Source organism: Bos mutus, chromosome 1, assembly GCF_027580195.1.
Source record: "Bos mutus isolate GX-2022 chromosome 1, NWIPB_WYAK_1.1, whole genome shotgun sequence".
In the NCBI taxonomy this organism is placed as follows: domain Eukaryota; kingdom Metazoa; phylum Chordata; class Mammalia; order Artiodactyla; family Bovidae; genus Bos; species Bos mutus.
In genome coordinates this window covers 112,271,253-112,285,202 of record NC_091617.1, presented here as the reverse complement: position 1 = coordinate 112,285,202, position 13,950 = coordinate 112,271,253, and the positions used below count along the sequence as shown (strand labels likewise).

Sequence of the window (13,950 nt, the reverse complement as noted above, 5' to 3'; positions counted from 1 at the left end):
TTTAAGTGAATATTATTATAGTCTTACTGGTCGTGAGAGGAAATTAGAAGGGGTCCCGAGGTGCACGGTGAGCCTTCCTCTACCTTTAGCCAATCTAACATCCGAGTGTGGGGAAGAGCGTTTCCTATTCACATTTCCTTCCCTCAGATATTTAAGACCGGAGCTTTCCACTTCCTGATCCCTAGTTCCATAAATATTGTGTATATTGACATAACTTGAACTCCGTGACACGTTACAAATCTTCAAGTTTTAAAGAAAAGGATTTTCTGTAATAGAATTCTACCTGATCATTATCAGGAGTTCAGAGAGTTGTTAGAACTTGCCTTTTCCTAAGTAGTTTGAATGTCCAGTAGCTTAAAGTGGTGTGGGCTCCCTGGAAAGGGTCATGACTTGGTTGGCCCCGTTTCGAGTTTTTCTATTTTGACAGCTTTGCCGCTATAGAAAGCTGAGGCTACCTGACATTGTCCCTCTGCCTCTGCAGAATAAACTCCTTCCTCGGCAAATTAACTTTTGAGTATCCGGGATAAAGAAAAGGCAATAAGGCTCTGACTCAAATCACTTTCATTCCTAGAATATACAGCTTGGTTGTTTGTGATCACTTGGATCAGATTCTAAGATCAAGATGGGAGATGGGATGGGAGAGATGTGAGAACCCTCTCTCGTCTTCTTCCTCTTCTCTTTCTCTTGCTGCCCCACACATCCTTGATCCTCTGACATCTGGGACCTAAGAGTATTTACTTCCTCTGCCTCTATAAGAAGAGTCATTGTTGCCATTCAGTGTTAAAAGTTGCACCAAGTGCACAGTATAAATATCCTGGTGTCAGACAGAACGGTGTTCAAAATCCTGGCCGTTTGACCTTAGGCAGGTTGCCTTTGATCTCTCAGAGTCTCAGTGTTCTCATCTGTACAATGAGGCAAGCAATGTCATAGTCTTCCTGGAGTGTCTGTGAGAATTGAGATAGTGCTCACAGAGCACTTAACGCAGTGAATGGCCCCTGCTGAGGGACTGATACCTGCTGGTATCATCATTATTCCTAGTACTGGGTGTCTTTCTCTAAAGATTTGGCACAAATCAGATTATTGCTCTTTTACTTCTAGAACATTTTCTTATTTTAAAAAATGGTTTGAAACCTTAGAAAGAGTTAGTCGCTCAGTGTGTCCAACTCTTTCTGACCCCATGTACTGTAGCCCACCAGGCTCCTCGGTCCATGGAATGCTCCAGGCAAGAATACTAGAGGAGGTAGCCATTCCCTTCTCCAGAGGATCGATCATCCCAACCCAGGGATTGAACCCGGTTCTCCTGCATTGCAGACGCGCTCTTAACCGTCTGAGCCACCAGGGAAACCCTTGAAACCTTAAGCCACTGCTGTACAGCTGAAAGTTTGGCGCCCTCCAAGGCCAAACCTGGATTGTTGTTGTTGTTTAGGCGCTAAGTCGTGTCCCACCCTTTCGCAACCTCCTGGACCGTAGCCCGCCAGGCTTCTCTGTCCATGGAGTTTTCAAGGCAAGAATATTGGAATGGGTTGCCATTTCCTTCTCCAAACCTGGATTATGGCCTCTGAAATGTGGCCTTTAGGAGTAAATGCATTTAACACCATGCCTCTCCCTTCCTATCAAGAACCCGTGTCAGATGGCAAGTGACTGAGGGATAATCATTGATCAACTTTTATTCTTTCGTATGGTGATCTGATTCATGTGTGCATGTTTGTATTAGCAGTTGTCTTGTAACATCCCTCGTATTTGATTAGGAGACACTGTAACTTCGTGGCTGATAGAAGTGAGTTCAGTATGTTTTTCCCTTCCTTTGGAGAGGTCAGTGACGATAAACCTGGATTGGGGGCTTTCTGATCCTATGTGAATCACTGGCTGTCTTTTTGGGTGACAGTAAATCATAACAGATTCTTACCAACAAATGGGACCCTCATCTCCACTATTTGTCACGTTCTCAAGAATGAAATAGAAAGTGTGTGACATTTCTGGGTTTTTGGAAGTCTAGTCTTTTTTAAGAGTTACTTTTTTGTTTTTGACTGCGCTGTGTCTTCCTTGCCGTGCATGGGCTTTCTCTAGTTGCAGTGAGCAGGGGCTACTCTTCGTTGTGGTGCTTGGGCTTCTCGTTGCGGTGGCTTCTCTTATTGCAGAGCACGGGCTCTAGGGTGAGGGGGCTTCAGTAGGTGTGTCATGTGAGCTCAGTGGTTGTGGCGTGTGGGCTCTAGAATGCTGGTTCAGTAGCTGTGGTGCACAGACTTAGTTGCATATGGAGTCTTCCCGGACCAGGAATCGAATCCATGTCCCCTGCATTGGCAGGTGGATTCTTAACCACTGGACTTAGTCTTTATCCTTTAAAAGCTGGCTGTGCTATGAAGTGGACCTTAAAACTAAGAAAATGAATTTACAAACCACCGACTGGGATAAAATATTTTCAAGCCATACTTGATATGGGACTTTTACCCTGATTACATAAAGAGTTCTTAAACTCAAAAGTAAGACAACTCAATTTTTAAGTGGGCAGACATTTGAATAGACATTTCAGCCAATAAGATATCTAAATGTCTTAGCATTTGAAAAGATGCTCAACATTACTAGTCAGTAGGGAAATGAAAGTTAAAACCAAAACTAGGTTTCACAGCCACTCAATTCAGTTCAGTCGCTCAGTCGTGTCCAGCTCTTTGCGACCCCATGAATCACAGAGCGCCAGGCCTCCCTGTCCATCACCAACTCCCGGAGTTCACCCAAACTCATGTCCATCGAGTTGGTGATGCCATCCAGCCATCTCATCCTCTGTCGTCCCCTTCTCCTCCTGCCCCCAATCCCTCCCAGCATCAGGGTCTTTTCCAATGAGTCAACTCTTCGCATAAGGTGGCCAAAGTATTGGAGTTTCAGCTTCAGCATCAGTCCTTCCAATGAACACCCAGGACCGATCTCCTTTAGGATGGACTGGTTGGATCTCCTTGCAGTCCAAGGGACTCTCAAGAGTCTTCTTCAACACCACAATTCAAAAGCATCAATTCTTCGGCGCTCAGCTTTCTTGACAGTCCCAACTCTCACATCCATACACGACTACTGGAAAAACCATAGCCTTGACTAGACGGACCTTTGTTGGCAAAGTAATATCTCTGCTTTTTAATATGCTGTCTAGGTTGGTCATAACTTTCCTTCCAAGGAGTAAGCGTCTTTTAATTTCATGGCTGCAATCACCATCTACAGTGATTTTGGAGCCCAAGAAAATAAAGTCTGACGCTGTTTCCACTGTTTCCCCATCTATTTCCCATGAAGTGATGGGACCGGATGCCATGATCTTCGTTTTCTGAATGTTGAGCTTTAAGCCAACTTTTTCACTCTCCACTTTCACTTTCGTCAAGAGGCTTTTTAGTTCCTCTTCACTTTCTGCCATAAGGGTGGTGTCATCTGCATATCTGAGGTTATTGATATTTCTCCTGGGAATCTTGATTCCAGCTTGTGCTTCTTCCAGTCCAGTGTTTCTCATGATGTACTCTGCATATAAGTTAAATAAGTAGGGTCACAGCCACTAGGATGACTATAATAAAGACAAAGATGGCGTTGATAAGGATGTGGAGAAACGGGAGCCCTAATACACTGCTTATCGGAATGTACAGTGATGCAACCACTTTGGAAAGTGGCCCAGTAGTTTCTTAAGAAGCTAAGCAACCTACCATATGACCCAGTAATTCCATTCAGTGTTTCATTCTAAGAGAAATAAAAACTGTTCATAAAGGCTTGTAGTAAATATTCATAACCTGTGTGTGGCGTGTTTGTTGGTCTTCAGAATTATTTTGAGGCATTGAGCACATAGGCTGTTTGAAACCAGTTTTGGGGCAAGTTTCATGCCTTGTTTTGCTGGTTGGAGCCTATGCCAAATAATGAATATTTTGACCCAGGTATTTGGCTCTAATTATGCTTAGTCCACTTGCTTATTTGCAAAGTACATATAATTATTAGGCTTTTAACAAGATGTCAAGCAGTATAAAGGCATGATATTCTATAGGAAGATTTAAAATATTAGCTAACAACATTTGCTGTAAGCCATGCATGATTGTAAGAGCTTTACATGCAAAAAGATAATAAATGTATTATTTCATTTAATCCTCCCAACAATCCTAAGAGGTATTGTAATCCCCAGGAGATTTTTTTACATAGGAGAAAACATAGAAAGGATCAGTAACTTACTCAAAATCACAAAGTGCATGAGTGATGAAATTGAGCCAGACACGCTCAATCAAGTCTATACTCTTATCTGTTATACTGTACTTCACAGCTTTAAAATTGTATATTATTCTAGTAAAAAAAATTTATATAATTCTAATACCAAGATTTAAAATTAAAATCAGCTTCAGTCACTGTGAAGAAAGTGTTTTAACCTCTTAATTTCAAAGTAGACTTCAGCATAATCCTATCTCCTCCCTCCTAGAAATGTTAAACTAGGGTGTTCTTGTTCCAGTTGAGCACAAAGTCAAGTGTGGGAATAGCAATCATGTTTTCAGAAGGGAAAGAGAAACAAGTTGAAATCTGCAGAGGAAGAATTCTTGTACATGTCTTGAAGGGAAGTGGGAAGAATCTCTTTGATTTTGTAAAACCCCAGGAACTTCTGTGAATCCACATACAGGGAGCATGGCAGAGCCATTACAGATCCCTGAGGAAAGCAAGAGTGTCTAGGAGAGAAACTTGGAGTATGGCCACTAAAAAAAAAGGATGACTTAGAACTGTGGTGGAAGGAATTAGGAGAGGAAGAGTATCAGGTTGTCACATGTGCTCAACCTCGTCAAGTGCCTAGATGAGCAGTGGTGATATGCAGGTTACTGGGTTTGTTGGGGTGATGGGCCATCATGACTTTGGAGAGCGATTTCATTAGTAGGTGGGCACAAGGGTCTGAGAAAATGCCAGGCAGCTGCTAGCTCAGTAGACATTTGTATTTTCACCAACAGATTCAAGGGAAGATTTTTTCAGGACAGGGAAGCTGCATGCATGTTTTAAACAAAGCCTGTGGAAAGGGAGGTGTTGAATAGGTAAAAATAAATCTTACTCTTGACGATAGATGGCAGAAAATCCTTGTGTTTTGTTTTGGGTAATCCTTGCTTGCATTTTTCCTTTTAAATTTAATTCTTCTACAAAAGGAATAATTGGAAGCTCTCCTTCTAGTCTGTCAGATTTTGGTTCTGAAAGAAAGTTCCAGAAAAATGCAAGGTGGCAGGTAAGACAACTGACAGTTAAGGCTGACTTGAGCAGGGCATGGAGAAAGCTGGTCTTTTAAAGTCTAACGCTTCTTGCTTTCCTCGTCTCTGTCTTTGCTTTTGTACTCCTGGTTCCATTTGGTTATCCAGCCCGTTTCTCATTCCTGGTCATCCTTGTTACGTACCTAAGAGGTTTGCTCATAAGGGTTGAGGTGGAAACTCTTCCTATGGTATTTGCATGTATAAAAGCTCATCTCTAATCACAAGGCTCTACAGAAAGACTCATTCCATCACCACCTCTTCTTCATGATGCTTACGTACTTTGGGTTCAAGGAAATACCCTGATTAATGGAATGAAGTTGGGATCCAGCTTCTTAAAACTTCTCAGGTGTTTCTCCAGATGTCCCAATATTATTTGTTGATTAAACGATCAATATTCCACAGATTTGAAATATCACTTACATCATGTAGAAAATTCCTAGATGTATTTAGGGTCAGTTGTGAACCCACTGTTCTGTTTCAGTGCTCCTTCTGTCAACTAATATCCATTAGTCTCAGTCTTTGAATTACTGTAGCTTTAGAATATGTTCTTAATATATCATATGGCTAGTCACTCTCATTTTTTTCACAATCTGGATGTTCTTACATGTTTATTTTCTGCGTATTTTAGAATCAGCTTGACTATTCCCCCTCCTCTCTGCCCCTGCAAAAGCGAGATTTTTCAAGGAAATTATGTTAAAATTATATATTAATTCAGGAAGAATTAATATCTCTTTAATATCAAGCTTTTCTATCCATTCAGGCCTTCTTCTAAAGTATTTCAAGTCTGTCTTCATATAGAAGAAACTTCAATTTAAAATTCTAAATCTTTTGTGGGCTTTGTGTCTGTTATAAATAAGAGCTTCCATTATATTTTCTGAGTGTTATTCATATATGGAAAAGCCTTTTTTTAACCCAGCCATTTTAGTGAATTCACTCTTACCTTGTAATATATTTCAGTCAGTGATGTTATCTGCAAGTAATCAGTTGTTTGTAAGGCAAAAAATATTCCATTGCCCAAGAGTCCCTTCACCTGTACCCTCAGGCATCCACAGAAAACCTGGAATGCTGACAGTCTTCACATCTATGCGTTTATTATTTAGATTTTTTTTTACCTTGAATTGCAAAATATTTCAAATGTACAGAAAATTATCAAACACTAAATGGCAACCCACTCTAATATTCTTGCCTGGAGAATCCCATGGACAGAGGAGACTGGCAGGCTACAGTCCATGGGGTTGTAAGAGTCAGACATACTTAGTGACTAAACCACCACCACCACCAACATGCCTATAATCCAGGTTTAACAGATACAAGTTTTGTTTTTTTTTTCCCCTGCTATATCACTGCCAGGTCTCTTAAAAAAAAAAAAAAAAAGTCCTGATATAATATTGCAGGTTTACCTAGAGCCTCTTCATCATCATCCCTTCTTTCTCCCTCTGCTTCCCAAAGTAAGTCCTGTGCTGAGCTGGGTGTCTGTCATCCTGCACTCACTAATGTGTGTATACACATTCAGCTTTGGTATTCTAAAAGTTGGTATTCTGAATATGTAAATTTTATTTTAAATATTCTAAATATGTAAAATTTGGTATTCTAAAAATGTATGTTGTATGCAACCGGCTTCCCCAGTGGCTCAGCGGTAAAGAACCCGCCTACAAAGCAAGAGACACAGGAGATGGGGGTTTGATGGCTGGGTTGGGAAGATCTCTCTGGAGGAGGAATTGGCAACCCACTCCGGTATTCTTGCCTGGAGAATCCCTGTGGACAGAGGAACCTGGTTGGCTAGAGTCCACAGGGTCACAAAGAGTCAGACACAATTGAGCGACTTAGCATCATGCATGTATGTGGGCTTCTCTAGTAACTCAGCTGGTAAAGAACCTGCCTGCAATGCGGGAGACCTGGGTTTGATCCCTGGGTTGGGAAGATTCCCTGGAGAACAAAAAGGCTACCCACTCCAGTATTCTGGCCTGGAGAATTCCATGGACTGTGTAGTCCATGGGGATGCAAAGAGTCGGACACATCTGAGCGACTTTTACTTCATGCATGTATGAAGTTGTAAATGTTGCCCTTATTTAAAAGTAATAAATATATGCCCAGGTCTTCCTGGGTAATGGTAAAGACTGCCTGCAATGCGGGATACCCAGGTTCGATCCTTGGGTAGGGAAGATCCCCTGGAGAAGGAAATGGAAACCCACTGTAGTGTTCTTGCCTGGGAAATCCCACAGACAGAGGAGTCTGGCAGGCTACAGTCCATGGGGTTCCAGAGAGTCAGGCACAACTGAGCGACTAATACTTTTGCTTTATTTTTTCAAATATATGCCCATCATGAAAGCATTCCAACTTTTATAGAAATTGACAGGAGAGAAAGTTAAAACTGCTCCCTAATATTCACTTTGAGAATCAACTATTCTCAGCAAAGGTGTATCATGGGCTGAAAAGTATTCAGTGCATGCTGCTAGGTTGCATGCAGTAGAACCAAACAGTATCTGAGCTGCTTAACAAAAGAATGCCTTCTGAGGGAAGAATAATTGAGGTATTTATTTACCACCATATCCCATTCTCTTCTGATAGTTTTTTATCATGTTAAAAAAAGAAAAGGCTTCCCAAAGGTTACTAGGACTGTAAGTATACTAGGACTGTAAGTTTCGACAGGGAGACCCATCATTGTTTATGCCACAGAGCCACAGGCTTGTATCGATTTGATTGCTGCGCCTGATAGGAGGCTGTGCTTGCACAAAGCGTCTGCTCTTGGATGAGCAGCTGGTAAACTTGGAGCGCGGCTAAGACAATCAGAGGAAGTCTACGTGTAAACTGCTCCGCTCAAGGAAAGGTGGTTTTTCCATTTGCCTTTTTCTGAGCAGTTTAACTTCCTAAATACATGATCCAGATTGTTTCAGAGGCTATGAAACCATATGTTTGCTAATGAAAGAAACAAACATGGGGAAGTCTGATTAGCATCGACTTCCCTTAGGGAAGGGGGATCTTTCCCAACCCAGCTGAGCTTGTTTTATACTTTACTGGACACAGGTGGGTCAGCAGAGGAGGGAATGGGGTTGTGAATGGCTGCGTCTGTCTCTGGATTCCCCCCTCTTCTGCTTATGCACGTATTTTTATCAGTATTTATTTATTTTGGGCTGCAGTGGGTCTTCCTTGCTGCACACAGGCTTGCTCTAGCTGCAGCCAGCAGGGGCTAACTCTTTGTGGCGGTGCAGAGGTTTCTCATCGCAGTGGCTTCGTGTTGTGGAGCACGGGCTCTAGGTATACGGGCTTAGTTGCTCCAAGGCGTGTGGTATCTTACCGGACCAGGGATCAAACCTGTGTCTGCTCCGTTGGCAGGCACCTTCTTAGTCCCTGTACTACCAGAGAAATCCTTAAGCACATATTTTAACAGTTATGCTTTTGTATTAGTGTGAGAGAGTTAGTAGGTGCTGGTTGTCATCAGGAGAATGAATTTCACTCAGTATTCAGCAGATTTGGAGAGGGGGAGATAGTAATTTGAACCTTTATGAGATTGTGTGAGTGTGTATTTTGTGTGAGAGAGCACAAACATGTTAGCAAGAGCGAGTTCCTTTTCCTTGTTTATTCCTTTGGGTTTGAATAGTAGCTGACAAGGATAAATAGCTTACTTGACTACTGTTAAATCAAGGTTTTTTTTATATTAAGTGAGTTAAAGGAGGGGTGAAGAAGCTGTGGACATTATTTATTACATAATGAAGACATTCGCAGGTCTAGATAAAGTAATGATATTGGGTGACTGCTATTGAATCAGTTAAGGAAACAGCACACTTGTTTCCTGTGCCCTATTTTGGATACAGAAGTTAGAACAGTGGGAAAGTTCAGTGACCCAGATATGCGGAAACCAGATATCTTGAGGTGAACTCGCATGGCTATAAATGAGGTGGCCGCTCTTTACCATCCCGGCTGAACATTTGAGAGGACAACAGGCATAAACTGGATCAAATGGGCACCCCAGGTCTTAAGGGGATTGTAGTTGTCATGGCTTAAGAGAACAATTTAAACAAATTCTATTAATTTTTCTTCTTCTTCTGTCTCTAATTACCTACTCCTGAGGTCAGAGATTCAACACATCAGTGAAACACACTAGCTGATATTGTTTGCATTTAGGCAAACACAGGGGGTAATAACTCTGAAAATTAAGAGGGGAAAAAAAAAAGATTTAAGTAGCTTATTCATGTCCATTTGCATGAGTTTCCTATGAACTCTTGGTTTGGAATCCTGTTGGGGACCATCTAGTAAGTAAAGCCACTTTATGCTGAAGCCTTTTCGGAATTTGCATCATCTTGAATGATGCCTTCATAGCATGCAGATTTCTTTGCCTTTTATTTCTTTGGGAATACAGAGAATACCTATGCAATGTCCTGGCATAGGGCACTGCCTAAATACTCCATGTGCACAGTATTAGGGAGCTTGGAGTTCTCTGAGCAGAATTGTTTTTAACTGGAAATGATTTTAACTAAAAGATGATCTTTTTAAGCTTGTGAGTTGGACCAAGAGAGTAGCTCAGGGGTGCAGAGAGAGGACAGTCCAAAAGAAGGCTTCATATTTTTTTTTTTCTTTCGTTTTTGCAGCTCTTGTTGAGGTTTTGCTTTCGTTTTTATTCTTTTTCCTTTTGGTCTTATCCTGAGTCCTGGATTTTATTAAATCTGTATCTCAGATGTCTAGACAGTATTATAAGCCTTACCTGCTGTATGGGCAGGCCACTAAAGATGGCTATTCTCTTATTCTCTGTACATGCCCCGCTGGATCCCTCCCTCACCTATATCCAACTCACAGGAATGTGCTTGCTCACTGCCCCAGCTGGTGATTGTTCTGATCCTTTGGCCAGAACAGCTCCACATGCTAGTCTGTTAAGGGAAACATCTGCCTTCATGACAATTGTTAACCAGAGGTGCTGTGAGGGACATTTTCATGGAAACCAGTGAGCCCACTTGATGTCACTTCCCCCTGTAAATGGTAGCTTTTCCCCCCGAGCACTGAAGACTGCTGCCCTGGTCTACTTGCCGCCTGCAACACACTTGTCACTCTGGGACCCTTCTGTTTCAGATGTGAGATCCCCTCTCCCATAAACCATTGACGTCTCTGTCATTGCTGGGTCTGTCTTGAGGCTGGGCAACTACGAGGCTTGTAGGCCTGCAGGCTGCAACCCCACACCTGCTTTGCCCAAAATTGACTGCTTTGGTTCTGGTACACAAGATCTTTAAAAAATATAATATTGTTATATTTCCTCCTGCTTCCTCCTTTTATAAAAGTCACATGAACTTTGATAACCCTCATTTTGATATGAGAAATATTTTATATATTCTGAGGACAGTTGTGCTGGTCAGTATGCAGTCTCAGCGGGTTTCAGAGATGATGTTGCCTTGTGAACTTCCAGTTAATACAGATTATTACCCTAGCAACAAACAGCCTTGATCAAAAGGCATTTTTTTGGATGATACAACTGTATTTGCTGGTTTGGGGTGGGGGAAGGATCTATCAAACTAAATTTTAAAAAGACCATAAAGTTTTTAAAGGAGAGTTACAAGGGAATGGTTGACAGATGCCCACTACCAGATGAAAAAATTTCTCAGAAATCTTGAGCAAAATGGCCTTTTTTGAAATTTCCTAGTATAGTTAAGCACTAGGACTTTTCTTAGCTCTCCTGAGTTCATACATTTGCATTTGTTATTAGGTAAGTTAATTGCTCAATATGGTTCTTAGAATGCATTAGAATGTATTGCATGGTCATCCATTTATTCACCAGTTATTTTTGAGCTCTGCCATGTTCAACTGTGAGGACAGACAGAGATAGAGGAGAGCTGTATCTAACTAGAGTTGGATTTGCCAAGAAAATGACTGTATACAAGGAGTGATTATATAACTAGGTATCAGGAAATTCAAGTTGGATAATTGAATAAGAGTGAATGAGAGGACATGAGGGTTCAAGGATGGAGGGAAAGGCGGTGGAATCAATGGGTTGTTAGAATGGTGGCTTAAAATTTTGGGGGTTGAGGATTGGAAGAGATGAGTCAAAGAGACTAGCAGAGCTGGTTAGGAAGTGGTTTTGACATTGGGATTGAAGAGAGGTTGCAGTTGGTGATAACAGGGTCGATCCTTGAAGGGGAAATCAAGGAACTGAGAGGCCAGGATTGTGGAAGGATTGCCACATGGAAATTCAAGAAAGGAGTGTTGGACAGTACCAGGAAGCCAGCAGCTACACTCATGAATGAGGATGAGGCAGGATCCAGGGGCCTGGAGATGACTTTGATGATAAAATAGAGACTGATGGCATGAGCACAAAACTGGGGGGCATTCTGGGAGGAGGAAGTGATTGTTGTCTGGAATAACGAAACTCAAGCAGGTGGAAAGCCTTCTAGGGAGGCGGTGCTCTTTAGAAGGAGCCTAGTATCTGTTAAGGCAAGAAGGTAAAGAGAGGGAGCTCAGAGAAGAGGCTGAGGATTTAGAAGATTTAGCTGGATTTCCAGAAGACGCAGTGGAAGGGTTTAGCGACCAGCTGAAGGTTTGGGGAGGTGAGGCCCAGTTAGGCATGTGCTTAGGCTGTGCAGGTGAGAGTGCATCCAGGGGAATGAAGACCGCCAGGGGGCCAGTCTGGGGCACAAGCAGGGATAGAGGGTGTGGTGGGATCAGTGGGTGCTTTCTGAAGCAGGTGGTGAGGCTGTGCATGCTGGGAGGAAGGGTTGGGGGTCTTGCCAGAGGACTGGTCTTCCCTCCTGTGCCTGGTGGTTTGGAGGCTGGTAGTGCGGCCTTGCCACCCAGAGTGTGAGTAGATCTCATCCTGCAGATGGAGGTGAGACGGGAGTAGCTGTTCAAGCAGTACCATGATGTCTGTATGTTTTACTTTTTGCAGCAATGCCAGGATAGTGGAAAAGGAAACCTGGGGGGTTTAATAATTGTTTTTAATATTGCTTTTAATTATTTAAAAAAAATATTTATTTGGCTGCATCAGGTCATAGTTACAGCACTTGGGATCTTTAGTTGTGACGTGTGCAATCTAGTTGCCTGACCAGGGACTGAACCCAGGTCCCCTACATTGAGAGCATCGACTCTTAGCCGCTGGACCACCAGGGGAGTCCTGATACTGCTTTGATACCTAAGATACAATTCAGTATACAACAGAAAAATAGTAATTAACAGGTTTTCATTTTGGAGGGTTATACTGACTCATAGGGCTTCCCAGGCGGCTCAGAGGTAAAGAACCCGCCTGCCAATGCAGGAGACATAACACATGTGGGTTTAGCTCCTGGGTCTGAAGATCTCCAGTATTCTTGCCTGGAGAATCCCATGGACAGAGGAGCCTGGCGGGCTCCAGTCCATGGGGTCACAGAGAGTTGGACACAACTGAAGTGAATGAGCACACATGTGGGTTCAGCCCCTGGGTCTGAAGATCTCCAGTATTCTTGCCTGGAGAATCCGATGGACAGAGGAGCCTGGCGGGCTCCGGTCCATGGGGTCACAGAGAGTTGGACACAACTGAAGTGAATGAGCACACATTACTGACTCAGAATCAGTAGGAATAATTCAGAGTTCAATTCCTATTTAAAATAAATCCTTCTCTCCCTGTCCTCCTTCCCTTCCCCTCCACATCCCCCAAAGTGTGACTTGAAAATCGACAGTGTCACAGGCTCATCCACTGAATTCCTGATAACGTTCTTTTTCCCTTTTCTTAACAGTGAAGAAAGTTACAATGTCAATGATTATTCTTTAAGAGATCAGCTACTGGTGGAGTCTTGTGACAGTGAAGAGCTTAATTCTTCTCCAGGGAAGAACAGCTCCACAATGCTTTATTCAAGACAGAACTCTGCCAGTCACCTCTTTACGCTGACCGTCCTTAGTAACCACGCAAATGAGAAGGTGGAGATGCTGCTGGGAGCAGAGACGCAGTAAGTATGCGCAGGGCGAGGGTTTCAGCATATTTGCTGATGGTCTAATTACCCTTGGCCCACAGACTCCCTAGAAACAGGAAAACTCTGCCTACTGTGTATTTTTATTGCCTGCCTGTCATGCACCAAGCGTAGCATCTGGGTGTTTTATACAGATACTCGTCTCACTCTGATCCTCTCAACGTACTGAGAGAGAGAGAGGTTATTTTTGTCCCCATGAGTCCTGATGGATGTGTTTTGCTTTAGGTAGTGTGCTTTTATACGTACAGAATGGTTTAAAAATCAGTTTAATTATTGATAAAAATATGACCCAGGAGCCCTAGGAATATGACTTACTGGTAGTTTGATTCTAGGCCCTGTGTTTCCTTAGCTACTGAAATTGAAGTCATTTTGCAACCACCTACCTTCAGCCAGGCAGCAGAAAGCCCAGTGATTTATCAAAAGAGACACTGGGTTTAGGGAAATATATTTATTATAGGAAGGGGGACACCCTGTAGGTGGGTCTTGTCTAGCAGTTGGAAAGTGGGCTTGAAAGTGGGCTCTTGTCTTGCAGTTGGAAATGAACTGTCCAAGGAGACACATGTGCTGACAAAGCAAGAGGCTTGATAGGGAAGTGGGGCCCAGGTGGAGAGCAGCAGTAAGGGAACCCAGGAGGGCCTCTCTGCCAGAGCCCACGGTCTGAGGTTTCATAGTCATGAGGAGTCATCTTGTTTGGCTCATGCCTGGTCTGACTCAGGGTCCTCCCTGGTGGCATGCACATCTCTCAGCCATGATGGATTCTGGCATGACAGTTTCTGGGAAGCTGGCTCACATTATAGGGTGGC

The 13,950-nt window shown here is 42.8% G+C and overlaps 1 protein-coding gene across 3 annotated transcripts in view; it reads left to right on the top strand.

Moving 5' to 3' along the window:
* The window catches only part of ARHGEF26 (Rho guanine nucleotide exchange factor 26), a 136,058-nt gene that overhangs the window by 105,674 nt on the left and 16,434 nt on the right, over positions 1–13,950 (top strand). For all 3 annotated transcript variants that reach the window (XM_070374471.1, XM_070374462.1, XM_070374468.1), the window contains one exon: positions 12,917–13,126. In XM_070374471.1, coding sequence (XP_070230572.1) covers positions 12,917–13,126 — 210 coding nt within the window. The remainder of the gene's footprint in view (positions 1–12,916; positions 13,127–13,950) is intronic.